The 26,322-nt window shown below is 44.3% G+C and overlaps 1 protein-coding gene across 1 annotated transcript in view; it reads right to left on the reverse strand.

The window, feature by feature from the left end:
* LOC119172185 (glycine receptor subunit alpha-2-like) overlaps nt 1-26,322 on the reverse strand; it is a 35,084-nt gene that overhangs the window by 2,868 nt on the left and 5,894 nt on the right. The window contains exons 2-7 of the mRNA XM_075893262.1: nt 19,822-19,922; nt 18,571-18,638; nt 13,722-13,978; nt 11,890-11,972; nt 8,965-9,102; nt 1,129-1,389 (exon numbers count right to left, since the gene is read on the reverse strand). Of these exons, the coding sequence (XP_075749377.1) occupies nt 1,129-1,389; nt 8,965-9,102; nt 11,890-11,972; nt 13,722-13,978; nt 18,571-18,638; nt 19,822-19,922 (908 nt within the window). The remainder of the gene's footprint in view (nt 1-1,128; nt 1,390-8,964; nt 9,103-11,889; nt 11,973-13,721; nt 13,979-18,570; nt 18,639-19,821; nt 19,923-26,322) is intronic.

Here is a 26,322-nt window from a genome sequence, read left to right on the forward strand (position 1 = left end):
TTTTAGTATTAGTAGCACGTGTGGCATGAATAAAACTACTATATATATATATATATATATATATATATATATATATATATATATATATATATATATATATATATATATATATATATATATTCACAGCGCAGGCGTGCCTGTGTTACTGGAACTAAAGCTCCTAGATAAAACAAGTTCATCTAAGGGTCTTTGCCTGAACAGACGAACCTTTTCGCTAGACTACGGTCATGGTTTTGGCTGACTAAACAAAGCAGGAGAAACTGTGGTAATAAGACTTTGTTTGACAATTTGCGTGCTTTAAACGACCCCTACAGTATTTGTTTTATTAGAGAACTAATCTCGACGAAGCCTGAAAAAGTGCTCACGGTTTCAGTGTCGGAGTTTCAGCGGCACTACTATCGCCATCTCCTCCACCAACCGATGTGTTGGGCATTCATCACACCAATTTTTAAAAGGAGACCGAGCGCTGATATGAAATTTCTGTTTTACAAACTTCTACTCACTTTTCAGAGAAACCGTTGCAAGATTATACACTTCAGATGGTACGTTTTTATTGTGATACAAAACATAAAAGTGACGAAGAACGCTAGACAGTCTCTTTAATGCCATATGACTCATGCGCAATGTCCACTTGGCTAAAATAGCTCTATAAGAATTACCGACGAAAGCTATGGCTAGCCTCTTAGAAGTTCATATGTGCTCTTTGTTAATTGGTTGACTGTACAGGTATCATGTTTATTGAGCAGATCATAAAGCAGATAATGTGGATGTATTTTTAGACACTGTATTGTTCCAGGATCGTGGAAGGATGAAGCTACTGTAAGCAATAACAGGTACCCCTTTGTATCTTATCATATACCTATGTGGACAAAACATATTGGTCAAGTAGTACTAAGCTAGCCAACTCCATTGCAGCATATGGTATTGTCACCATTTTAAATCGCCGGATTTTAAGACATGGCGTAGGCTAGATTAGTGACACATCAGCAGTATATGTTGTTCACATACATGGATTCTTGGATACAAAGGGCTAGTACATGCGTGTGTCGTTTCGTCCTTGCCAGCACTTCGGTCCTGCTACGGTGAGTGTCCTTAGCTGGTACCTTTGAGACTTGCACGCGTACTTACCGGTGCAGGCGAGGTACCAGACGTCCAAGGCGTGCACGTATGGAACCTTAGGGAGCTTTTCGCGAATGGACTTTCCACCGGTGACGAGGGTGAGGAAGGTTGTCATGGCCAGAGTGACTCGAGCAGGTGCAGCCGGGATGTCGATCCACAGCGAGAACCACGAAGTTATTACGAAGGTGATGCCAGGGATGTATATCTCCAGCAGGAAAGGTCCGAAGTCGCGCTTCAGCGTGAACTCGCACATGATCATTGAGAAGTTACCTGTGGTCAGAATGAAAATCACGGGGAGTTAGTCCACGTCGAGATCGTAGATCATTATGTTAATAAATTTGTGCTTCACACAAGAAGAGTGCTAGTAGATATATGCGCGCAGTGGGCTGATAATCTACATGAAGTAGAGCGAAGCTCCTTTTTTATGCCCCTGTTTGTGTTTCCATACCCGTCTCTCTCTCTCTCTCTCTCTTGTGCTTTCAACCAATAGCTCTCATTGGTACTTAATATACTCCCCTGACTTGTTTGTTTGCAGACTTTGCAGCATATCAAGAAAAAATTAAAGACGTAACAACCCTAGTCAATAATGGGATAAATGCAGCGCTATACGAGCTCTGTATTGTGTTTTCGCTTCAACACCTGTCCTTTTAAATGCGAATGCATTTCTTAGTCGGGCTATGTCAGGCATCCGGCGTTGTACTCTGCGTGCCGGCAGCTGTCACCTCACCACTCCCACTCTTTCTCCAATAGCAACAGCAGCGGGCGCGCGCCCTTATCCTCACCCCTAGCAACCGGAACATGTGGTGCGAGAGAGTAGCAGAGGGCAGGTGCAGTGCTACGCCATTCCTTCTTTCGCCGTTCACTCTCCTTCACGTGCTCCACTCTCCAGTAACGACCGTATGTCCAGTCTAGACCTCACTCTCGACCGTTTGCTGGCTGGGCGCCTCTCAAGAACATCCGGACATATGTGCTCGAGACGCCGCTGTAAAATACCAATGCCGAGCCGAGAACGATGGCGCTCCGGTCACTATCGCTCACTCTCTCACCATCTGCACGCTACTCACTCTCTACCGTTCGCTGGCTGGGCAACTCTCAAGGCAGTGGCAAACGTCGGTGAAGGCGAATATTTTACGGCAACGGTACCTTCTGTCGGCGCAAGAAATGCATTCGCATTTTTTCACGATTCTCTTCGGGAAAGGGGGGGCATTTGCTTCATGCGAATGCATTTCTTAATCAGGCTATGTCAGGCGTCCGTCGGAATCCGTTCACTGTCCTCTCCAATAGCAACAGCTGTGGGCGCGCGCTTGTCCTCGCCCATAGCAACCGGAACTCCCACCTGCTTGACTTGAGCGTGACTTGCCACCGCCTCAATGCATTGCGTTTGAAACGCGTTTGTTGCGTTTGGCTGCCAGCGTTTGTGTTGATAAGACGCTGACATTATGGCTGTCAGGTACAATGACAACAAAAACAGTTGCTGATGAATGTGTAAATAAATGGCTACGGTACAAATCCTCGTCTCGTCATTAACTTATTTCATTAAAATTACTACTCGCGTACTCTCGGCGCAAGAAATGCATTCGCATTCCTCACGATTCCCTTCAAGGTGGTGAAGGCAATTTTTTTGACAATCATTAGTATGCCAACTCTTAAAATACCGCACTGGTATGTTTTGTTAGCTTTGAGTTTTCAGTAGCTTCACATATTTCTTCTTATTGTGACGTTCACGTCTACTTAGAGCGACTAATCCCGTCTTGTTCGTGGAGACAAGCTTACTCTTCTGGTGTTACTTCTAACAACGTGTAAGGTACCAACCAGCAGCAGCGCTACATATTAAACAGTGTGATAGGATGAAAAGTTCAAACAGAAGATGGTTCACGATTGATAGTTCATCGACAATAACACAAACATGCCGACATCTTAGCATTCGTGTGTGCGCTTCAAGTGGTGTAGGGAAGTTTACTGCTCTCTGGGAACTTCTCGTGAGATGTCGTTCTTGTGTTCCTGCTTGTGAAATTTCATCAGATAAATGGTATTACGGTGATACCGCTTGGTGATACCGTTCAGTCACGTAACGAAAGAGCGATTTCGGTAGTTTGGTTGGTCGACAATTCATCAAAGCCTGTATGCTTCAAAGCAACAGTATCTGCCACTGCATCACCGGACCTCAACGTGCGCCGACCACTTGGCGCATCACTTCATACCAGCGCCACCGCCCACCAAGCTTATAAATTGCCTACCCGCCAGCACCGCAGCTATTGGGCACGGCGGCTCTGCCAGTATGGCGTCTAATCCGTTCGTCTTCCTACTGCAGGTAAGAAAAAATTACGGAAAATGCTATCGTTTAAGTGACCCGTTTTTGGTAGTGCTGCCGTGCCCATGGCTGTGTTGTTGTATCTATGAAACTGCAGTGTCTGTGCGAAAATTGCTCATGCTAGCCGGGGATATCGAATCAAACCCAGGCCCGGATTTAGCTGCCATTGCAAAGCAACTGCAAGCAATAGCGGCCGACATCGGAGCCATTAAGGAAGAGCGGCTAGCTAACATCGACAAGAAATTAGATGGCCTGGCTATACTAGAAGTTAAAATAGAATCTTGCCAAACTGAGATTGATTCTATGAGTCGAGCCATTGAAGTTCTGGAAAAGAAAATGGATGACTTGGACAACCGTAGCCGGCGCAATAACTTGATTGTGTACGGCCTCTCAGAGGTTGACGGAGAAACAAGCGATACGTTAGCGGACACCGTGAACACGACTATAATCAATGAGATACTCGAGTTAAATAAGGTTGCCATAGAACGGATACACCAGTTAGGTAAACCTGCACCCCCCCCCCCCAAAAAAAAAAAACACGGCCAGTAATTTTTAGGCATTTTGGACTGGAGAGAGAAAACAGAAATTCTAAAAAGAGGATTCAAACTGAAAGGTACTTCATTTGCTATCGGCGAAGACTTCTCGCCGAAGGTACGAGAAGTAAGAAAGAAGCTACGGGATAGTGCGAAGCCAAACCGTGAAAACAAAGAAAAGGTTACCCTTTCATTTGACAAATTATACATTGACAAGCGCGCATTCGTTTGGAGCGATGAAATGAGCGACAAGATACCGATGAAAAAAAAAAAAACGACCAAAATGCAAGCAAAGGTCCAATGAAAGAAACCAAGCAAAAAGAAATCCCGAGCAAGCCGGCGACTCGAAGCAACGCGCTGTTAAAGAGCTAACCTTGCTGAACATAAATGCCCGGAGTATACTAAACAAAATAGAACAACTCGAGCATATCTTACTTGATTATGATCCTAACCTTGTGGCTATAACGGAGATATGGCTTTCCCCAGACGTATCCAGCCATGAAATTGCTCCCCCAAACTACTCAGTTATCAGGAAAGATAGGCCAACTCAAGGCGGAGGGGTAGCTTTATTAATTAAAAACTGTATCCCTTTCACATGTTTGCCCGAGGTAGCAAGTGCGGAGGCTGTTTTTTGTAAGATAGCTTGCGGCGGCCCGAGTACAATCACTGGATTCGTCTATCGTAGCCCGTCCTCCGGTGAAGACGGTATATCTTTCATCCAAGAATTTCTTTCGCAGCATGCACGCAGCAATCGTGTGATTATTATGGGTGACTTCAACCTCGCTGATTTTGACTGGGCTGCTATGCACCACACGTCTCTGTCATCGAAAGCACTGGTTAATTTAATGCTTGATTTTAACCTTCATCAGGTAGTAGCCGATGCAACACGCATACAAGGAACCACTGAAAATATTCTCGACCTCGTCCTTCTGAGCGACCATTTTTCAAACGAGCAAATCGAGATAAGCGTTGCTGACGGGATATCTGACAACAAGATGCCTGTTTGTCGGTTGGTACTTGATTGTAAATTCACAGTTCGCCCTACCACAGTAACCATTATCAATTATCAGAAAGCCAACAATGACAGTATTCAAACGTATCTCGCGCATGAATTCCAACCTTTTTTTGAAACTGCCTCAGACATGTCCGCAAATGTAAATTTGTTGTGGCTCCAGTTCAAGGTCATTGTTCTTCACTGCATAAATACCTTTATACCTGTGAAACACAAAAAAACCAACCTAAAAAACCCATGGATAAATCCAGAAGTTATTCAAGCGAAACGTCAAGTAAAAAGGTTACGGCGGGCAGCGAGGATCAACCCCGCCAACTCACCAGGTAACGAGAAGTTATTAAATGCAGTCATGAGACTGAAAACAAAGACGCAGCAAGCCAAACAGCATTACTCCAACGTAACCCTTCCAAACTTTATCACAAATAGCCCGCAGAAATTCTGGAGGAATTTTCGAAAAAGTCCTGAAGCGTCGTCTACACTAACAGCAGAAGAGAAGGTAGCGAAGTCGAATGCGCATAATGATTTCTTCCGCTCGGTATTCACGACAGACAATGGCATTTCACCTTATTTGGAACAGCACAATACTGACAAAATTGACGAAATTAACATCACAGACGCTGGAATTATGCAACTATTGCTTAACTTGGACCCGAAAAAATCCACCGGCCCGGATGACATACCGAATGAATTCCTAAAAAGATATGCAGAATGGTGTAGCAAATACCTCGGCCTAATTTTTCGCAAGTCGCTTTCAACATCTACCCTTCCAGAAGACTGGAAAATAGCAAAAATGTACCAATTCACAAATCAGGAGACAAAAATGACGTTTCAAATTTCAGGCCTATTTCATTAACAAGCACGTCATGCAAATTACTTGAGCACATAATCCTGAAGCATCTAACTGTTTACTTGGAAAAAGTGAACTTTTTATCACCTCATCAGCACGGCTTCCGCAGCGGCCTATCAACTATTACACAGCTAGCAGAAGTAGTTCACGACCTCGCACTATCAATAAACAACCACGCGCAAACAGGCATCATTCTGTTGGATTTTTCCAAGGCGTTTGATTGTGTAGGTCATACTAAATTAATTGGGAAATTGGAAAACGTGATTGGCAAAGGCGCAATATCGGCATGGGTAAAAGACTTCTTCTCGAACAGGTCCGAGTTTGTTGTCTTCGAAAACACACCATCTGAGACCGTACCTGTGACATCCGGGGTTCCGCAGGGGTCAGTCCTGGGACCGTTATTATTCTTAATCTTTATTAACGACATAACTTCCAATATCGAGTGCAACATCAAGTTATTTGCAGATGACTGCATTATTTACAGGGAAATTATTAGCTATACGGACCACCTAATGCTTAACACGTCGCTTAGTAAAATAACGAAATGGTGTTCTGACTGGCAAATGACAATAAACATTAAAAAATCCGTTACCATGACTGTTTCAACAAAAAAACAGCCTTCTATGTTTACATACTTCATTAATGACATACCCTTAAGTAAGGTTTTGCAACACAAATATTTAGGAATTACGCTTACTTCCGATCTTAGATGGGATTCACACATCACAAATATTACCGCCGCCGCGTTACGCAAACTGTTCTACCTAAAACGGTGCCTAAAGACGTCCCCCACTCCTACCAAGCTGTTAGCTTATAGAACGTTCGTAAGACCGCTTCTGGAATATGCAAGCACGATATGGTTTCCGCACTCGACTACCCTCATGAAAAAGATTGAAAGTGTCCAACGAAAGGCTATAAGGTTCATCTACAATAAATATAAACGGACTGACTCTCCCACTAACCTCTTGGCTGATTCAGGAATAAAAAGTTTGTCAGTTAGAGCGAGGCACGCTCGCCTAAAATTCTTGTTCCAGATAATTCATAACAGTTACAAGATTGATACGCATAAATACATATCTTTTTCTCAGACCCGCCCTACACGTCACAAATACGACCGCACCATAACCGAATATTCCTGCAGTAACGACACGTTTATGTACTCTTTCTTTCCCATGGCAATACGCGAGTGGAATAAACTCGACCCCGTGATAACAAGCACTGACTCGTTATCTAAGTTCGTCGAAATGCTAGATTATTCAGTGTAGAAATAACATTTATTGTTGCGCTAACCGAACAGCACACGTGTAGCATTTCCAGCTTACAAATCTGTTAATTTCTTGTGTATTTCGTTGCTGCAGCCGTGTATTGGAACTATTCTTACCTTTTTGATGGACTTGTTTCTTTGGTTTATTTCTTCTTCTTGTTACTACAGCTTGTAATATAGGCGTGTTTATGCGTAAAGTTGTGCAATTATTCTGTCTTTGTGTGCATATGTTCTTTTTTGTTCTTCCTCATGAATCAAGCCTGCAGATTCACATGTTTCTTGTACACACATTTGTACGCCCTCCTGCTATGCTCTCGGATGAGAGTGGCAGTATTGTAAATAAATAAATAAATAAATAAATAAAAATAAATGAAGATCGCTTTCTGCTGTATTACCCTTTGAATGGAAGACAAGCTTACCGTAGTGACCTCAACACAGATTTTTTTGCCGCTGTAATTTCTCGCTTTACATTTCTTCCCAAATGTATGGGCCCAAATTTAAACAGGCGCTCAGCAGTTGAACTAAATATGTCTGTGTAGTCAAAATATTGTTGTGAAAATGGTGGCTCCTAAAACCTTCTTTTTTATACTTCCGTTAATTATTACATCTCTGTATTTATGTTTATTTCGTTTTATTTAGAGTTCAAAGATGTTTGAATCAATTCTGAAAATTTTTTTTTGAATGATGTGCGACACATTTATTAGAAGCAATGCCTTGTACTTTTTCAAGGCAGAAGTAGTATGTGGCAAAGCAAAAAATATATTAATTCTTTTGCTTGTTGTTTTCACTTCGAGCCGCCCAAGACAATTTAGTATTTGACCCTCTTTGATACAAAGAATGGCGTGTAAGGTTGAAACGTTAGGTAATTTTCACTCTTTTTTATTTTAAAAATTTTATTTCATTTACTTCCAGCCCAGTGGATGACGGCATCGCATACGGGGTTACATTAACGCGTTTTTTTATATGCTTATGCTTCGCTTATTCTTCATCATTTCAAACTTCGTTGACTATTGCACATGGTGATGCTGGTTTGGCTTTTTGAGTAATTCGCCACTGGCAGCCTCACTCATAGCTGTCAGCAGTACATAATCATAGCTGTAATCTCTGAGACGCAACTTCGCCCCAAGACTCACTCATAGCTGTCAGCAGTACATAATCACAGCTGTAACATCCGAGACGGAACTTCGTCCCAAGAGTGGTCGGCAATCTTGACACGCTGTTTACAGCTCTTTCCGGGCGAGTTGCTAAAATACTTGCTCGTGCATCCTGTTTACACGTCCCTGCGCGTTGTGGGGTTGTATACGACATGCCTCTCAGGCCATCCACCAAGTTCGGTGCACAAGGTAACAGATATTCGCCTTCAAAGTGTCGTGGAAGTTCTAACTTCTTTTTAAAAATTGTTGTACATTATTATAAGTGGCGCTGTTGATTGCCAAGCTAGAGTAACATTCCTTACGAGGCTTTTAGAGCATGAGTTTAGGGTACGAATAAGTACTATATACAGTGTAGTAAAATAAAAGATGAACAACCAGACAAAGAATTTTCTTCCTATCCTCTTATACATAATAGCCTTTAATGAATAAATATTGCATCACCCTATGCAAAAGTTTCTTAACTTGATAACGATAAGGACAGCCACCCCCAAGTAACATGCTTACGGAAGTGTAGAGGTTCAAGATTTACCTCACAATCCTTGCATTCTCAGTAAGACGAACAACATCCAGTTATTGAGGCCTTTCCAGAGAACTTGTCAGCTTGCTTCCACGTGAAACGTATCGACAGGGCCAGAGGTCTCAAATGAAGCCCCATAAGTGAGATGTACGGTTCCCATGTTTGAACGAATAATGAACAATATTAGTTTTTGAACGATGTGATTACCTATTTTGCCGTAGTCGCTGACGTGGCTTGAGCAGTTAAAGTCCAGCATCTGGAAGCCCGTGACGTCAAAGTTATCCCTGAACTGCAAAGACTCTTCCAGGTCCCAGTTGAGAACCATGTTGCTCGCTGACAGCGTACCTGTTTGCGGAGAAAAACGAATGTTTATGAGTGTATTATTGTAAAACAAACTGAGGCGCTGACACTGGCGAGCGCGATTGATGCATAGTTTCGAATGAGCTTAGCGAAAATGCGGTTGATCCTACTGATATAAGAATCTGTATAACACACGAATGTGAAACGGTTATTCAAAGACACACATTGATTTTTAATTCACATTGATGTATATTGCTGCTTAGTGGCTACAGTATCCTTAAATGTTGATGCACCCATGTAGACACTCTGTGGAACATTTTCTCCATAACGAAAACTAATGACCCGCGCCCCGCCGCGGTGGTCTAGTGGCTAAGGCACTCGGCTGCTGACCCGCAGGTCGCGGGTTCAAATCCCGGCTGCGGCGGCTGCATTTCCGATGGAGGCGGAAATGTTGTAGGCCCGTGTGCTCAGATTTGGGTGCACGTTAAAGAACCCCAGGTGGTCGAAATTTCCGCAGCCCTCCACTACGGCGTCTCTCATAATCAAATGGTGGTTTTGGGACGTTAAACTCCACATATCAATCAATCAAAACTAATGACCCGCGACCGAAATACATTTTCCGGAGACGCTGCATTGCACGCAACTGAGCATCGCGCCAATCATACTTGTTGCGCGGCGTTTGTAAACCGTGCAAGTGAAACCGGACGGGTTTTCATTCAATAGTTTTTGAACTCATGGTCTGCTGCAGCGAAAAAGCGCGATTTGTGGGTCGGCCACCGTTCTATAGATATGCGCTTCACATGCAGCGTTGTGCTGATATGTCGCTTCGGTGAAGATACGATAATTTCGGTCCTATATCAATGTCTGTGCCGCGGCCAGTGGGGTCACGATGCACTCAACTTCACAAACGCGAGAAACAGAGTTCTCAGCTTGTGCCGCAACTCACATCAATCCATCGTGAAAGACAAAGCACGTGACTGCGTCGTCACCGAGTCATATCAGCGCGCAGAGTGCCTCGCAATCGCACAGTGTTTGTGGCCTGCGCAATTGGCCACAGAAACCTTGTCGGAGCTGATTGCGGAGGCAATGCTTAACATTGTTTCAAGTAGGGCCAACGCCACCTAGGCGGTGTTGGTAGGCTCTGATGCTTCGCTGATGTCAGAGCGGCCGTTCGAATGCTGGCATCGAGGCGCCAAAAGGCTGAGACTACCGCAGCGTCTCTACCGGTGTTAGTTGGTGTCATAATATAGTACTTCAACTCCCGGCTCTCAGGTGGCGGAAACACCCCGACAAATGAAAGACGCGGATTCACAGCGAAGGAGCGTGAGACATATAAGGCGCGCCCGAAGGGTGCCTCCAAAATGCGTGGATAGTTTAGTTGGCTAAGTGCGCGCTTCCTATTATCGTTGATCGAGAAGTCACGGATTCAATTCCCGAATATATGAAATTTTAACTTTTTCTTCTGATTCATTTCCTTGTATGCCGCTTATGCAAATTTTAGCAACGTCATATTCATGACAGAAATACTTCAGTGAAATCTTAGTCGACTCCGGCATAAAATGCCTTAGTGTTAAAAAGCTTTTGAAAATAACCAACTCTTGTGAACTTAGCTGTGACAAGCTGAAGGTATGTTTGGGACTTGGTTTCGCACTGAGTTTTACCTTTGAATATTCACCTAGTCACGCGGTACCGCAGCGTTGAAGCTCTGAACGAGCGCAGCTGCGGCGCCTGTCCCCAGTGGATGACATCATGTGACGTCACGCCTGCCACACCTTAGCTCCGGCCCCTCAATGTTATTGCGACGTGATAAATAACCCCGGAAGTTGTGGCGTAGAAGAGCTTTTGCCCTAATATTACACAAACATCGTTTTCTAATGGACAGTTACATACCTAAAGGCTTGAAAAATCGTAAGTCCCAGGACCATGCCTTAGTTTTCAATCTTCAAGGAGCGTTATTTCAGAACAGCTGGCTCGTAAATTGTGAAAGTATTGGATGACAATTGCATCAACAAATGAAAATCGGTGACTTCTAATTTGACGCCAGGTAATGTTCACGCCCCGCCGCGGTGGTCTAGTGGCTGAGGTACTCGGTTGCTGACCCACAGGTCGCGGGATCGAATCCCGGCTTCGGCGGCTGCATTTCCGATGGAGGCGTAAATGTTGTAGGCCCGTGTGCTGAGATTTGGGTGCACATTAGAGAACCCCAGGTGGTCGAAATTTCCGGAGTCCTCTATACGGCGTCTCTCATCACCATATGGTGATTCTGGGACGTTAAACCCCACTTATCAATTCATCAGGTAATGTTCACGTAAAGTAGTGACAATGCAATGAATAAAATTGAAACTGACATATATGTTATCACACTTGTATTGCGTTATTCATAAAATCATTTGGTCTCCACGACTGTGTTACAACTCTGCCACTATTTGGTGGTTTGGAGTGTTGAAATATATATTTTCCTTGGGCATTAGCTCCACCATGAAACAGAATGTGACGACTGTAAGTAGTGACAACCAGCGCAACTAACTCCGTTACGCACTTCTGACAGTCTCTGTTACTTTTTTTTTTTACGGGAGGCACGTAAGAACCTCGAACATTTGACTGGTGACAAAACTGTGCGCTGTCCAAAAGCGGCATTCCAGCTCAGTTTCATACATAAACTTTAAATAAAAGTTTCGAGGATGTGGTGGGAATTTCACCCATTAGGACCGTTCGGCCCGAAGTTTTCTCGAATGGTCCACTCCCGTCCTCCTAAAAAAAAAAATCATTTGGACAAGTTCCAGCACGTAGAAACAAAACGCACAAAAGATCCGTTGTGGGTAATGTACTTACTGCTTTGTATCTTGAGGCTGCAGTGCTGCTTGTCCAATGGGTATTTGTGGAATTCCATCTCGCACGTCAGCTTCGGGTTCAGTCTGGTTGCAGAAAGATAAATGAAGACATTATTTGTTACCTAGCTTTGAAGGTAACTTATTCTGAATAAAACGTGCACGTTGTACGAGGGGTGTAAAGGTAAATTCTGAAGATGGTTTGCTGAAGCCATGCTCGCAGATTTCAGAGTGCTTATCTCAATAAAGTGATGAACATGGTCAACTGCAGTTGACCATGTTCGTCGATATAACACAACACCATGGTGTTGTGTTATATTCACATGTGTGTGTTAAAACCACATGTGTTAAAGCCACTCCATGGCAGTATATATATATATATATATATATATATATATATATATATATATATATATATATATATATATATATATATATATATATATATATATATATATATATATATATATATATATATATATATATATATATATATATTGCTCTGCCTAGTAAGAACTATCAAGAAATTATAAGGCCACTTCAAATGATGTATACTTCCGCAGTCTTTTCAATGAAGTTACGAGGACCGCGTCACCATGTTTGTAGAAAGCACTTTTATCCAGCGCTTGAAGCTGAATTACTTTTCAGCACACTACCGTGTAGCGAATAACATGAAAAGGATTCAAATTATGTACCTTTCATATGCTTTCAGCATATAAAAACTACGAACTTCATTTTCAAGTATCCAAAAAATTAGTTGTCAAGCATTCCGGCTGAGAAAACGCGAAGGTGCTCAATAAACGTGACAAAAATTGATATACGTGAATTCAAGACATCTTCATAAATATAACAACGATTTTTTCACGCATTCAGCGCCTTATACTTCGGCTACATGCATTGTCGATTTTTCTTTCAACCTGAAAGCAAGAGGCTGGTTCTTGAAAAAAAAATGTTAGGTGCTCGGCATGCACACTAAAATTCAATTGGCTTTTTTTAACTAAATGGCACCTTCGTACTCTACTGAATACTTGAATGTCATCACTTCGATAAATGATATTAAAACACTGACTAGAACAACTGAGAGGGTCACTGTTGTGACAACAACCAGCTAATTTGCTGTGGCTGCTGCCCCGTGGGAGCTGCCGCTACTCGTTTCTCCGTCCTCGCCCCGTCGCGCTGCAGCAGCCGCAACTACAACTACGGCTGACGCACTCTCTCATAGAAAGCCGCTCGACGCGGCAGGCCGTACAGGGAGGGACAAGCTCTCTAGATTTCGTGCCAACCGGTTGTGCATTCACGATCTCCGACGACAGCGCAGCTCTAGCCGACTGGTACGCATTACGCCATCTCCTGACGCCGACAAGAGTTCTCGCTGAGTGGTGCCCCGTCCTCGGACTCCTGTGACCATGTCCATCTTTCCTATCTTCTACCTGCTTCTAGGTGTCGCTGTCCCTGTGCCACACCGTCTTTTTCACCTCTCTATCTCTATACCTTTAATCCCTCCTTACCCCCATCCTTCGTGAGCTACGTTTGAGGTGTCGCACTATGAAGCAGACAATTACTGGGCTCACTTTTATCTTCTTTCCTCCTTTAAGAATCACATAAGAAAAAAGGCCGTACTGCGCGCTTTTTCATCCAGCGGCCGTTCCACTACCTAGAGTGATTCTTGGAAAATTAACGCATTGCACGCAGGGTGTATGTGCTGCAGAACTCAAGTCTTACGAATACTCAAACAGTGAATGCGTCAGTGCTTGCGTGCGTACGGCGCTTAAATCAATGATGCGGTATGAGCATACCAAAAAGCTGGACAACGATCCTTAATGAAAGAACGCTTACTTCCTGCTGAGGTGCACAGTGCCGTCCGGCATCACGATGACCAGCACCGAGCCGGCACCGGGGTCCGTGGACGACTCCAAGTGGTCGGCGGCCGGGCCGTAAGTGATCGTATTGGTCACTTCTATGCTGGGCCGCCAGAGCCGCTCGGCGTGCCAGTGGTCGCCCTGAATGCGCGAATCAGGCTGCAAAGACTCGGCATCGTACACCAGCCGCTGGTCGTACCACGTCAGCCGTAGACGCAGGTTGGCCGTGTACTCCTGCAAAGCGCGTTTAGGAAAGCATACAGTCAGTCAAACATTAATTGACTAATTAATTCATTAGTACGTATTAGAAACAACTACTGTACATGCAGCTGGAGGTCAGCGGTACACACTATAAGTCACTGTGCACGTGGTAATTCACTCCACTGTTAAAAGCGACTGCCGTCTTAAATGATGGTGAGTTTATTGTATATTAACCGATCGGCTTCCTTACGAACACGGCACTCGCAGCGGCGAGCCTGAGAGAGAGAGGGGGGGGGGAGAAAGAGATACGAAGGGGGCAAGGCAGGGAAGTTAACCAAGCCCTGGCACGGTTGGCTATTGCCAGCACGTGGGGTTGTGGAAATGATTCAATAGATAATACAGAAGAGTAACAACAAGAGTAAGAAAAAACAACAACAAATTAACAACTAGCAAGACCGGATACAATACCAACTCGCGTTTGTAGTTCACAAACGCTCAAAAGCGCTGCATCACGAAACGGCACCCCAAGAAGTAAACTCATTTTCGTTTCCCTTAACTCACAGGTTGCTTATAAACTGGAGAAATAAAAAAAAGGCTTCTTGCGCGTGCTCTGAAGAGGAGGTATATGTATGCTCGTAGATTAGCGCCTCCATAACTGACCCGACTGTACAAAAGACATTTAGTGCCAGCACGTGATGGCTTGGTACACGTATGTTTGTAATAACCCGTCGTGCTCAAGGAAGGCGTTGAGGCACAGAATATATTTTGTTTATATAGTCCTAATGTTTGTTGCTCTTAGTTGGTCAACATTACCCACGGAGCTTTTGGATGTCGTCCAGGTGCTCACTACCTGTACTGAACTGTTCAAAACGTGGCCTGCGAGTGGTTTCCTGTCTTAGCGGCCCTAACGCCGGAGTATTGAACAATATCGCGAAGACTACGTTGACCGCACGTGTAACGATGTCGCTATTTTTCTAGAGGTTTCATCACACAAACAATTTGTCGGCCGCCATCTAAAGTTGCACTGGCTTTTAAAGGAGACGTAAGAGTGCAAGAAAATGCACGCCCAAGCGAAGTGATTGACTTAGATCGAAAAAGCGATGTCACAAACTGCATTTAACGTTTCGTGAAGATGAATTCGGCATCGCCAAAACTAGCTGCCTTCTGCCTTTTGTCAGCCAGCACACATTTTCGTTTTGAGTGCAAGTTCAATTTAATGTTTGTGTGTTTGCCACTAAATGCGAAAGTGAAACCGCTAATATCTTCCACATTAAGCGATGTACGATTAGCGAGAAAGACGGGGTGGCTTGGCACGCAGAACGAAACGTTTGTCAAGCTCCGTCGGGCTTGCGCCAAACACTCAAACGTCCCATCATGCATACCTTCATCGCCGTATGAAGAGGCAGAACACGGGGAAAGTCACCTTCGCTAAGGGAGAACGACAAGCGTGCGTGGCTTAAATTACTTTCACGTGTTGCCGCTAGCCAATAAAGCGTGTATGCAGTCGCAGCTCAATCCGGTGACCGCCAGTCGCTGTAGCTGCAGACCAAAACATGGACCCTGGCTCCAGCGCATCACTTCAGAGCTCGTATATTGCAGCTCCTTCAGGGGCAATAAACACAAGTATAAAGCCACGAGGACTCCGACGCACGTTTAGGAAGTTTTTCTACGAATATGCGACCAGTATTAACAAGTGCTTACGCTGGTTTTTGCATGCGCTAGTTAGCTATAATTGTCTCTTATGTTTTTCTTGTTTTTCTTATCTTGAACGATTATAAGATAGATGTTTGGACAGCATGAGCTTTCAATTTTTAAAGTTGCGTATGTCTTTTCCCTGTGCTGATGCGAGCTGTTCTACAAAATATGTCGTTTTAAATTTTTTACAAAACTTTTGCGTAGGACGCGTGGGGTCCCTCCAGCGCGTTCTTTGAACGTGAGTGAAGTTCGTTCGTCATCATCACCACCACCACCATCGTGTCTTTCTTCTTGAAATGACTCACGAGTCAAGTAAAACTCTATATATGGAAGTGAAAGTAGAGTGTTTCAATCATTGTCTCCGTAACCGCGTTCTGATCAGAGAGGGGAATATAATACGACATATGTGTGCGAGAAGGGGGACATGCATATATAACAATAAGCAAGAAAAAGAATGCCTCACATAGAATCGCAGCTACAGTTCAAAGCACATGATAACAGTTGTCAATGCTAATGTTCCATAAAAATGGTAGCGACGCATGTCAACTTCGGCCGTTTGTGAGTTCGGCATTATGAAGGAGCAGGTGGAAAAAAATAAGACCGGAAAGTTAGCCAGTTCTCAGACTGCCTGGCTACCCTGTGCCGGGGAATGGAGTACAGGTAATAAAATATGATGGTTGAGAGAAGTTTCGAAAAGAAATGAGAAATAAAAAAATAAAATAACAGGACAGTAGACACTGATTTAAGTCTTTTTGTGAGACTGGTTGTTTGAAGAAAACACAACAACACTTTTAGGTCACTGGCCGAAACTGTCCTCGGCACGGATAACCATAAGACCTTATCCTCCGACAATTGACGATTGTCAAGTTTATCGAGCACTTTTGAGGATTGCAAAGGGATTCGTCTTTGCTGCGGCTTGCGTTTAGCACCAAGTAGCACTGTCGGAAACCATCGTGTCTGGACAGATACAAAAAATTCGTTCAAGTATCTCTTTGCGGCCGCAGTCATCCCAAGTAGCCTTGCGAGCCCTGTTTAGGGAGCTCATAGAGAGGCGTAATAACCAAGCGGAACATCTGATACAAAATCTAACAAACAAACGTTCAAGCCATTGGCACGGAGACGACGAGTTACCTCTCACCTTGCCGGACAAAATGTCGAGCGAACTAACATTTTGAGCAGGGTTGCCGTTGAGTGGACTTGAAAAGGCGCCAGAACTCGAGCCAGAAAGTAGTGAAAGTAGCCATTCTATTTCATAATATTGCCAAATTTGTAGCCAAATAGAGCAGTAGTGGCATAATGAACAGTATTTACTATTGATGAATAGACAAAAGCAACTTGCGTAAGTAAAACCAGAAGTATAAAAATAACGAGAAGCCATGGAGCCAACTGGAAATTTCTGTCGCGAAAGGGGGTTGAAAAGTGGCCAGTTTGGCAAATAGCCACCAATGGCAACCCCGGTTTCCGGTGATGGTCACTGTCCCCTGCCTGCTCGCTCCAAAACGGCAAAATTGCGAATATTCCCCCGCATTCAGAAACACTCCTTACTTGAGCTCGTCTTGAAACTCCCTTGAATGCAGCGCATTTGAAACGCGTCTGTGCGTTTGTGCTGCCTTGGCACCGCCTAAAGACAGCGCATCGGAAATGCGTTTGTGCTGCATTGAAGTCGGTGGCAAGTCAAATTCAAGTCAAGCAGTGCTTCAGAATACCAGGGTTACAGTTTGTTTCCATACGCCGCTATGATAAACGCAGCATTTAAATAATATGCTTGAGCAAGCACTATCACCGCAACCACCGCGCGTGGTCAAATAAATTCATAATACATCAGAGACGGCACATCGCCTCCAATCTGCATCCAGTTCGCAGCGGCTTATCCTAACAACAACTGCTTGAAGATTGCGTTGTCGCAATGTCACATGCAGCGGTGGCTTCTGTGTGACTCTTCCTTGTTTTATGTAATGCAGTATTACCCTTGAGTGAGATAGCATGCGGGTGACCTTGCGTGCACGAGCTGTGAGCCCCAAGACATGGGTACTAAAACTGTCTCAAGAGATAAGGAAAAGAGAGTCGGCTGCCTTATTGAGATTCAAACTAGATTCTATAATTTTGAAGCAAGTAGCCTTTGTGACTGCTGCGGTGCTTCCTTCACAGTAAGGCGCTGAATACAGCGGGTGCGCATATCTCGAGTTTGCGTAACTACCGTCTTCATTGTAGCAATCCAACTCTATTGATTTGATAATTACCCATCTAATGGAGTGAGGATGAAATGCGCGATGATTCGATAGCAGTAGAAAGGCTGCTAACAGCTGGTGCCCACAGGCATTGTATGACCAATTCATCCGGCTCATGCGCTTTTTGTTGACGCGTCATTGAAAATCACATTGTCATGGCAGTTGCCGCAATAAATAAACTATTTTACTGTGCTAACAGCTGTCATGACGGATTTCTTTGGAATCGTTGAGCTGTTCAAAAGATTAGACATATCAAGTAAGTTATCAGCGGTCATTCAGAAACAAAATATCATTTCTTTATTATTATCAATGCCTTCCCTTGTCACCTTGCTTGATGTAATGAATTACGCGTGACATAAGTCATCATCATCATCATCATCGTCATCAGCCTGTCCACTGCAGGACAAAGGCCTCTCCCATGTTCTGCCAGTTAACCATGCCCTGTGCTTGCTGCTGCCAATTTATACCTGCAAACCTCTTAATCTCATCTGCCCATCTAACCTTCTGTTTCCCCCTAACTCGTTTGCCTAACTCGTGACATAAGTAGTTTACGCGTATATTTGTACCACAATAGAGTAGCTCAATTATCGACGCAAGAATGGTCGCACCCGCCCAGATACATAATTTTTGGGAAACCTTGATACTATCTCGGTCAATGTGCTTTTTGGGAGTACAAGAATAAAAGTTTATCAATCAACTCACAGTGTGGAGGTCATTCGAGGAAGCCAAGCTGTAGAGGACTATGCTGGTGTTGACGACAACAGGAACACCTGTTGTGACAGAAAAGGTAAGAAAGAATGTGTCTTCAGTATTAAAGATGTGTCATCGTGAATAATAAGTGCGCGACCACACATGTTGCGGCACGTGAAAGTGAAAATGGTCATGAAGAACATGCTGGCATGGGAATCTGTGCACAACACACTCAAGCTCGACTGACGTAGCTTGCAAGGACAAGTTATCTACAACACCTAGGCCGACGCGTAGACTTTTCGGGATGTGAAAGGAAAAGACATTGCTTGAAAAAAAGAACTTTGACCATCTCCCGCTTAAGAGAACCATGTGTAGATGCGGAGCAGCGGGCGCTAACGCTTACAATGGCGGCGATGTTGACGCTGGCGCTTATAAAGCGAAAGCTTAGTAAGGACGCCCTTGACTGGATTCTGAAGACACTATACGGGGTAACCAGTGAACAATTGTGCACACTCGCTCACTGGATTTCGTGCCGACCGGTTGTGCCTCCGCTATCTCCGACGACAGCGCTGCTCTGGCCGTCTGGGCTCGCCTTACGCCATCTCCTGACGCCGACAAGAGCTCTCGCCGAGTGGTGCCCCGTCCTCAGATTCCTGCGACCGTGTCCATCTTTCATATGTTCTCCTTACTTCCGTCGTTCGCTGTCCCTGCGCCTCGCTCTCTCCCACATCTCTCTTTATCTCTTTACCTTTTAATTCTATCCTTTTAATCCCTTCTTCCCCCCCCCCCCTCATGAGCTACTGTTGAGGTGTCATCCCCCTGAGAGACAGTTACTGGGCTCACTTTTCTCTTCTTTTCTTTTAAAATCACTCACACTCACACTCACAATTGTGCAGCGTGAGCAGTCATTTTTTTCCTTACTAGAAGACGCTGCCTGCATCGGCCTTGTGAGGTGAGAGAGAGGGAGGGGAGCGATGGTTTTGACGGTGTCTTCCTGGACCCGCACGAGACGCGATCATGCGCTGTGGGGGTGTACGGTGGAAGAGCGTTACACGGGCTAGAGTCAAACATGCAGCTGCATCGCATCTGAAATTCTCGTTAAGTTTAGTTGTCCCTGAAGTTGCTTGCTGTCACGAACACTAGCGCGTTCATAGCGCCTACATGCTTGGCCAGGCGAGGTCATATCGTGCGCGCTGTCGTTTGCGCAGCTGTCAATTGTGCGCAGTAATTTAGGAAATATGTGTTGCTGTTATTATCGCTTACCTATTGCGTAGGCTGGCCTCACTCGCTTGTTGTATATTGACGGCGACGTGATGTTGGTGAATATGATATCCTGGGCTTCGATCATAGCTTGAACGCAGTGCCTGTACACGGAAGCAGATAAGACAAGGGTTAACCTCGCGTTTTCCTTTTTTTTTTTTTTGCTCTATAAGCATCTCATGGTCAGAACACCACGAGAGTCCAGTTTTATCTGTGACGTTTGCTAAACATTAATGGGAAATAATGCGCTTATCTCTCATAACTATGGAACGATGTACAACAGAGAGGGGATAAATTGAGGAGCCCATCTCTTTCGTTAGACACAACGTAACGTCCATAAGCGTGCGCAGAGTTCTTTTTCAGCGGGTGTGGGAGGGGAGGGCAAAGGAAAATCACAGCCCCCACTCCTTTCTCTGTAATGTCAATGTATCAGGCTGAATATACGCCTCCTTCCTATAAGGTGACTGCAGAGTGAAGGCGGCCACCCTCCTTCCCCTCACCCTGGCCACGCGGGCGCCCATGGTAATGGTGACAAAATATATTAAAGCTATGGGTTCCCCCGCATCTTTTTCTGTTAGGTTGACTGAGTTAGAGCACTATAAACAGTAGGATGCGATAGGTGACATGCTGTATTTGACTGGTTTCGTGATGGCGTAACACACAATTTCACTTCATAGCAATTCATTACAACCATACATGACATCACTAATTGCATACTCGAGAGAGTATGCAATTAGTGATGTCATGTATGGTCAATTAGTGATGTCATGATTCAATAAAACTGTAATGTTATGCTTTCTGATATAGTGCAATGTTAATGACCTCTGCCATTACCCGATAAGCTATTAGTGCCATTAGCGAAATACCTAGCACGTCCACCACGAGGATCAATGAACGTAGTGTTGCAAGTCATATCGCGCTTACTTTTTCCTTCAAGCGCAAGCAAGTGTTGGAGGGAGTTAGCAACACTCTCTTTCCAGCACCTATATACTTCTCTTTTGAATTTTGTCGCCATCTGGGGAACTTTGCCCTTGAAGAAAAAGGGAAGTGCAATATGGCTACGTCTATATTCTTGTGGTGGACATGCTAGATATTTCACTAAAAGTACCGAAATTCAAAAGACAATGATTTAAGTGTGAGACAAGTATGTGCAGAAACTCGGTTTAGAATAACAATTTTGCCGCCATGGCAACAAAGAAAACCTTGTTGACTAAAAAGCTGACTACGTGAGTCAGTGATTCTGTCTGTAGAAAACACGATTACACCCGAAACATTGCGCAATGACCTTCAGTGGCCGACAGGTGTCATATGTCACGAAGAATTCTGGCCAAACAAGCGCAGTTGTCTCTCAGTTGTACGTGGGTGATGCCGCTAGACCTAGCCCATGTCATCGTGAAGAGAGAACAGACATCTCAATCTGTCTGTTGATGCAAACAGACAGCATGCCGTCGTCGTTTTGCCGCCGTCAGGTTTTGCAAAGTGTATGGCATTGCTGACCAGACGCTCTCTCCCTCTCTCTCTTTTTTTTTTCGACATGTTTGGAAGAGTTCACGTTTTGTGCGTCACACGCGTCAAATAAATGCATTTTTCTCTTTTGTGGTTCCCTTTGCCGTTGCCCTGCACGAGATGCAGGCACACTACAACTATATCAACGGCAGGAACTCACTTCAGCGTGATAGGCCCATATATTTCGTGTTGCAGAGGAAGTTGCAAATGAAAAAAAAAAATTGCCGTGGCCCTAACAAAATACCCAGAGATGTAGTTGATGTATTAAGTGTGCGCCGCGGATGCCTATCTATCTATCTATCTATCTATCTATCTATCTATCTATCTATCTATCTATCTATCTATCTATCTATCTATCTATCTATCTATCTATCTATCTATCTATCTATCTATCTATCTATCTATCTATCTATCTATCTATCTATCTATCTATCTATCTATCTATCTATCTATCTATCTATCTATCTATCTATCTATCTATCTATCTATCTATCTATCTATCTATCTATCTATCTATCTATCTATCTATCTATCTATCTATCTATCTATCTATCTATCTATCTATCTATCTATCTATCTATCTATCTATCTATCTATCTATCTATCTATCTATCTATCTATCTATCTATCTATCTATCTATCTATCTATCTATCTATCTATCTATCTATCTATCTTTTCTAAAATGAGCTTTTGTCCTGCTTAACGAGGTCGTTCTAAGTTGTAGCAAGTACACGAAGTACTCCATGGTGCCTTTAGCAAATGCCTTTTCGTTTCACGACGACGTTCTTGTATTGTACGTAGGATGCACTGGACGCGTTTTGTTGTGAGGTTCAGGGCCGCGGGTAATCTTGGGGGCCGTTCGTTTTCGCGCAGTTCATTGCTGAGCTGTAATCGACGTACAAGGTCATCATAGCGTCATCTTAAACGACAGAGGTTTTCTTTTGCAGCTCAAACAGGCCTTATAGGGTACTATGAAGACACCAGTGTCATGAAAGACAAGCAAACTGTGGCTTGAAGAAGGAAAAGTAAAAACGCCCAATGTCATGCAAGCCATTGCAAAACCAAACACCCTCTCTCGAATGTTCTGCGCAGCGGAGGGCCTCCAGAGCTCTATAAAGCGCTTCCTACAGTGGACATTCCACCTTTAATTGTTGCTAAATGAGCATAAATTGCCCCTTTATCTCAAGACCAACAGCCGCCAGAGGCGAGGTATACAGCTGCACCAGTTTTCAATTGCGAAACATCATACAAAGAGCGAGCCGCTGCCTAATCTAATGGTCGTGTGTCACGTCGTGGTATCGCATACATACATACGCCTATTTGCGCTTTCATGCATGTGACGACGAACACCTAAGCTTCTATAAAACACCGACAAAGGCTGGGGAACCTAGGTGACGCAGGGTGACCTCTTTGGTGCCTTGCGTGAATGCACCTCAAGCGTACTTCCTCGTTTTACGACGCAAGACATGATGTCGCAGAAGGGTATAGGCTAACAAGGGCAAGTCCTCAGGTCATCCCCGGGGACTACCTCTTGAAAGCGGTATTTCGCGCCGCATGCACCTTCATGCTGCATTTCGAAAACCAATGATAAGCGCTAGTAGCTGTGTTGTGGATGATGTAACGCGCATCGTTATGAGTTGTAAAGGACGCGTACAAGGGCGCACCTCGCAGCCCGCATTGTTTTACTACGTAAGACAAGAAAGGCAAGGCTCAGAAAAATAAAAGCTAGATGTTAGGGCATTCACCTTATAGTATTTGTGTAAAATATGCAGTTTTTATTTTGACTCTGGCAGATAAAACTAGACTTTTGGATGATTGCCTGTCGCACTTTATGACTTGTGTGGTCCGCCTCAAAGCACGCGATGCCCTGATACACACAGCGTACGATGCATCAAGACCTGCCTGCTGGTGCTGACCCCTAATGTAATGGTTCTCACCAGAAGCGGCTCGCTTAGCTGACGAACAATCATAAGGGTGGACCCTCTACATCTGCTCTTCAGTGTCTGTATGTGTGCACTTACACATACTTATGGAAACCCCCCTACTACCCACTCTGGCAGCCCCAATTTTTAAGCGCTAGTCTGACGAAGGCAAGACATTTGTCGAAACGTCGGTCCCAACAACACCTGTTGAACAATTTGTTACACCTGTGATTTTTGTAATCAGCCGATGCTGATTGCCGCATAAACACCAAGTACACTCAAATACCTCGGTACGTAGAATTGGTAACATAAAGTTAAAAAGAAAGGTATGCGTGGTAATCCGGACACGATGATTGTACATTAGAGTAGGCACAGTGCTGAACTGAAAGAGCGCCACCACTTGTTGCTAGGCCAATGTTCTCCCCTTTGTTCACTTGCCCGGTACAGCGGGTCTCGTGTTCGCGGGAGTTTATTGCGCAGCCCTTGGCGCAATCAGGATTAAGTGATAACGGAGCCCTTAATAATGCTTCTTGCCTGGACAAGTTCAGCCTTCTAGTGCCTCTACTTGTGACCAAGGACAGTAAATTCGAGTTGATTGGTGTAGCTTTTTATTAGTGCACTTTTTCTGTTGTAGAAGCACCGCAAGCTTGCTCGGTTTTTGTTTTTCAGTCTGTAAACTGACGAAAAGCTAAATACTATAGAAATATCCCAGCAACGAGGACACGTAGACCTCTTGTGCCTAGAGCTTTCAGGCAAAGACCAGCTAAAAAATTTACCGTGCTAAAATCTTGCCGATGACGTTGCTCCAGCAAACCTAGCGTTATTTTAACAGCCTTGGTTGATTCGCGAACTAAAGAGAACAATTCTGGTTCCATGGTTGAAGACGTTTGTTATAAAATCTCGCAGTTATCACCATAGGAGAATTGCCCACGAGTTTAAATAACATGTTGTAATAAATAAAAAAACTTATACGAGTCATGTGTGACCTTATGGTCGAAATTGCTGGGCTGCATTTTAATCTTCCCATTCGGACAGCCATAACCGTGTGCGAACGTGTCCTTGCACGCAGAGCACACAAACTCGCTGCACAGTATTGCAAACTCACAAAGCGACGCTGCGTTGAGGGCAGCTCAGTAATCAACCATTTCGTTTTTTTAACCTGGCATGCGTCCCTCATGCAGTTAATTGTAAACTCTTACCGGTGGTAACAAATCAACGCTGGCGCACTGATTCGCTTTTCTCATTAACGCGTCAGAGCGGCTCGCTGTAAATATCAGTCAATATGCCGTAATGGAGCCGCGAAGGACGCAATCCGCAACCGCTACGAAGCTGACAGAGTCTCTCGGTGAAACTTTATCGCAACATGATGTATAATACCAGCGCAAAAGACAACACACAAAAGGAGGAGGACACAAAACAAGAGCTGAACAAGCAACTGGCATCTTTTTCACAAAAAAAAAGGAAATAAATACAATCAGTACCGCTGCGTGCGCATCCTCCTAACAGCACGCAATTGTCACGCCTTTTCAAGTATCAGTTTACTTGAAAAAGCGTGACAATTGCGTGCAGCTTGGGAGATGCGCACATGGCGGTACTCATTGTATTTACTCCCCTCTTTTGTAAAACAGATAGTTGCCAGCGCAGTGCTTGTCCCGTGTCCTCCTCCTTTTGTGTGTCGTCTTTTGCGCTGGTTTTTCACATCATGAACATCAACCAACTCGCCCAGTTTTGTACACTGCTGCTTCATCGCAAGTACGGACGTTTCCATTTCGAGGGTCGCCCTGCACGAATGCTGCGGCGTAGGACGGAACCCATTACCTTTTTCTCAGTGGAATGTCATAACCTCTGAACCACCGGAACTAATGTGTACCTTAACGCCGTTCGTTAATTGCACCGTATTCGCCGGGCTTGTGAGGCAAAACGTACACTGCTGTATCAAGGCTTTCAGCGATTTACAGCAGTCAACAAACGAATGTCAGTGGAGTGAACGTCTCGACAAGGAGACTTCTCGAAACATTCCTTTGTCGACAGCGTTACTGCAGCTAAATTTTTTTTTGTTGAACTGCTATAACTTAATACAGGTTTTATGGGCCTTATATATCAGTTATGTACAGTGAGCGTTGAAAGACCGGGATACACGAGAAGGAGAGAGAGAAAAAAAAAACCTAGCCATTCCCGCATCTTCTTTGAGCAGCCTTCAATTTAGATTCGTGGCCTGTTCTAAAACGTGCTAAAGACATGCACTGTGCAGCTCAACAGAATGCAGTCACAAACTGTTAGAAAATTCAAACTTTTTTTTCTCAGACCTGCAGTGATCTCTAAACACATCACGCCGACTGTACGCACTGAAGTCGGAATGCTACGTCTTATACTATACGCTGACGGCAGCTATACAAGGTGCAATAGTAATTTACACTACATGAAGGTCTCTAACGCGCCTCCACTTGATACATATTACTTCCAGCTCTATCTAAACATGTTTACGCGGCCTTTGGAAATATGTCAGTTGTGTGTATCACGCAGATGGCAAATGGCAGGATTTTTAGTGCAAGCACGCTACATACGTATATAGTCGCCGCGTGTCTCAAATCCTTATCTATAGATTCTGTGAGTAAAACAGCGTGCTAATAATTGCACAGTTTGGTCGTTAAGGTCGTAGTAAGCCTCAAGAAGGGAAACGATACGGGTGGCGGTACGCTTTGACACGGAGTGACGAAGAGATAGCGGGAGCGGTGACCGAGACGGCGTCGTTAGCATTGTAGAAGCTCGGTCTCGAGATAGAGATATCGTAGGCAAAACAGGATCTCGCACAAAACTGAGACGGTTGGCTAGACAGGCGATACCCTAGGTTTCTTCGGTGGACGTTTTTCTGTTTTATATTCATATGTTTTGCGTATGTGCTAACTTCCATTCGTTGATAGTGATTATCTCATGATAATACAATAATATCTGTGGCCTAACTTCTAAAAACCACACTATGATTACGAGGAATGCCGCAGTGGAGGGCTTCGGGAATTTCGACCCCGTGGGGTTCTTTAATGTGCACTTACATCGCACACCATCTCACTTCCTTTG

This window comes from Rhipicephalus microplus, chromosome 4 (assembly GCF_043290135.1).
Source record: "Rhipicephalus microplus isolate Deutch F79 chromosome 4, USDA_Rmic, whole genome shotgun sequence".
In the NCBI taxonomy this organism is placed as follows: Eukaryota; Metazoa; Arthropoda; class Arachnida; order Ixodida; family Ixodidae; genus Rhipicephalus; species Rhipicephalus microplus.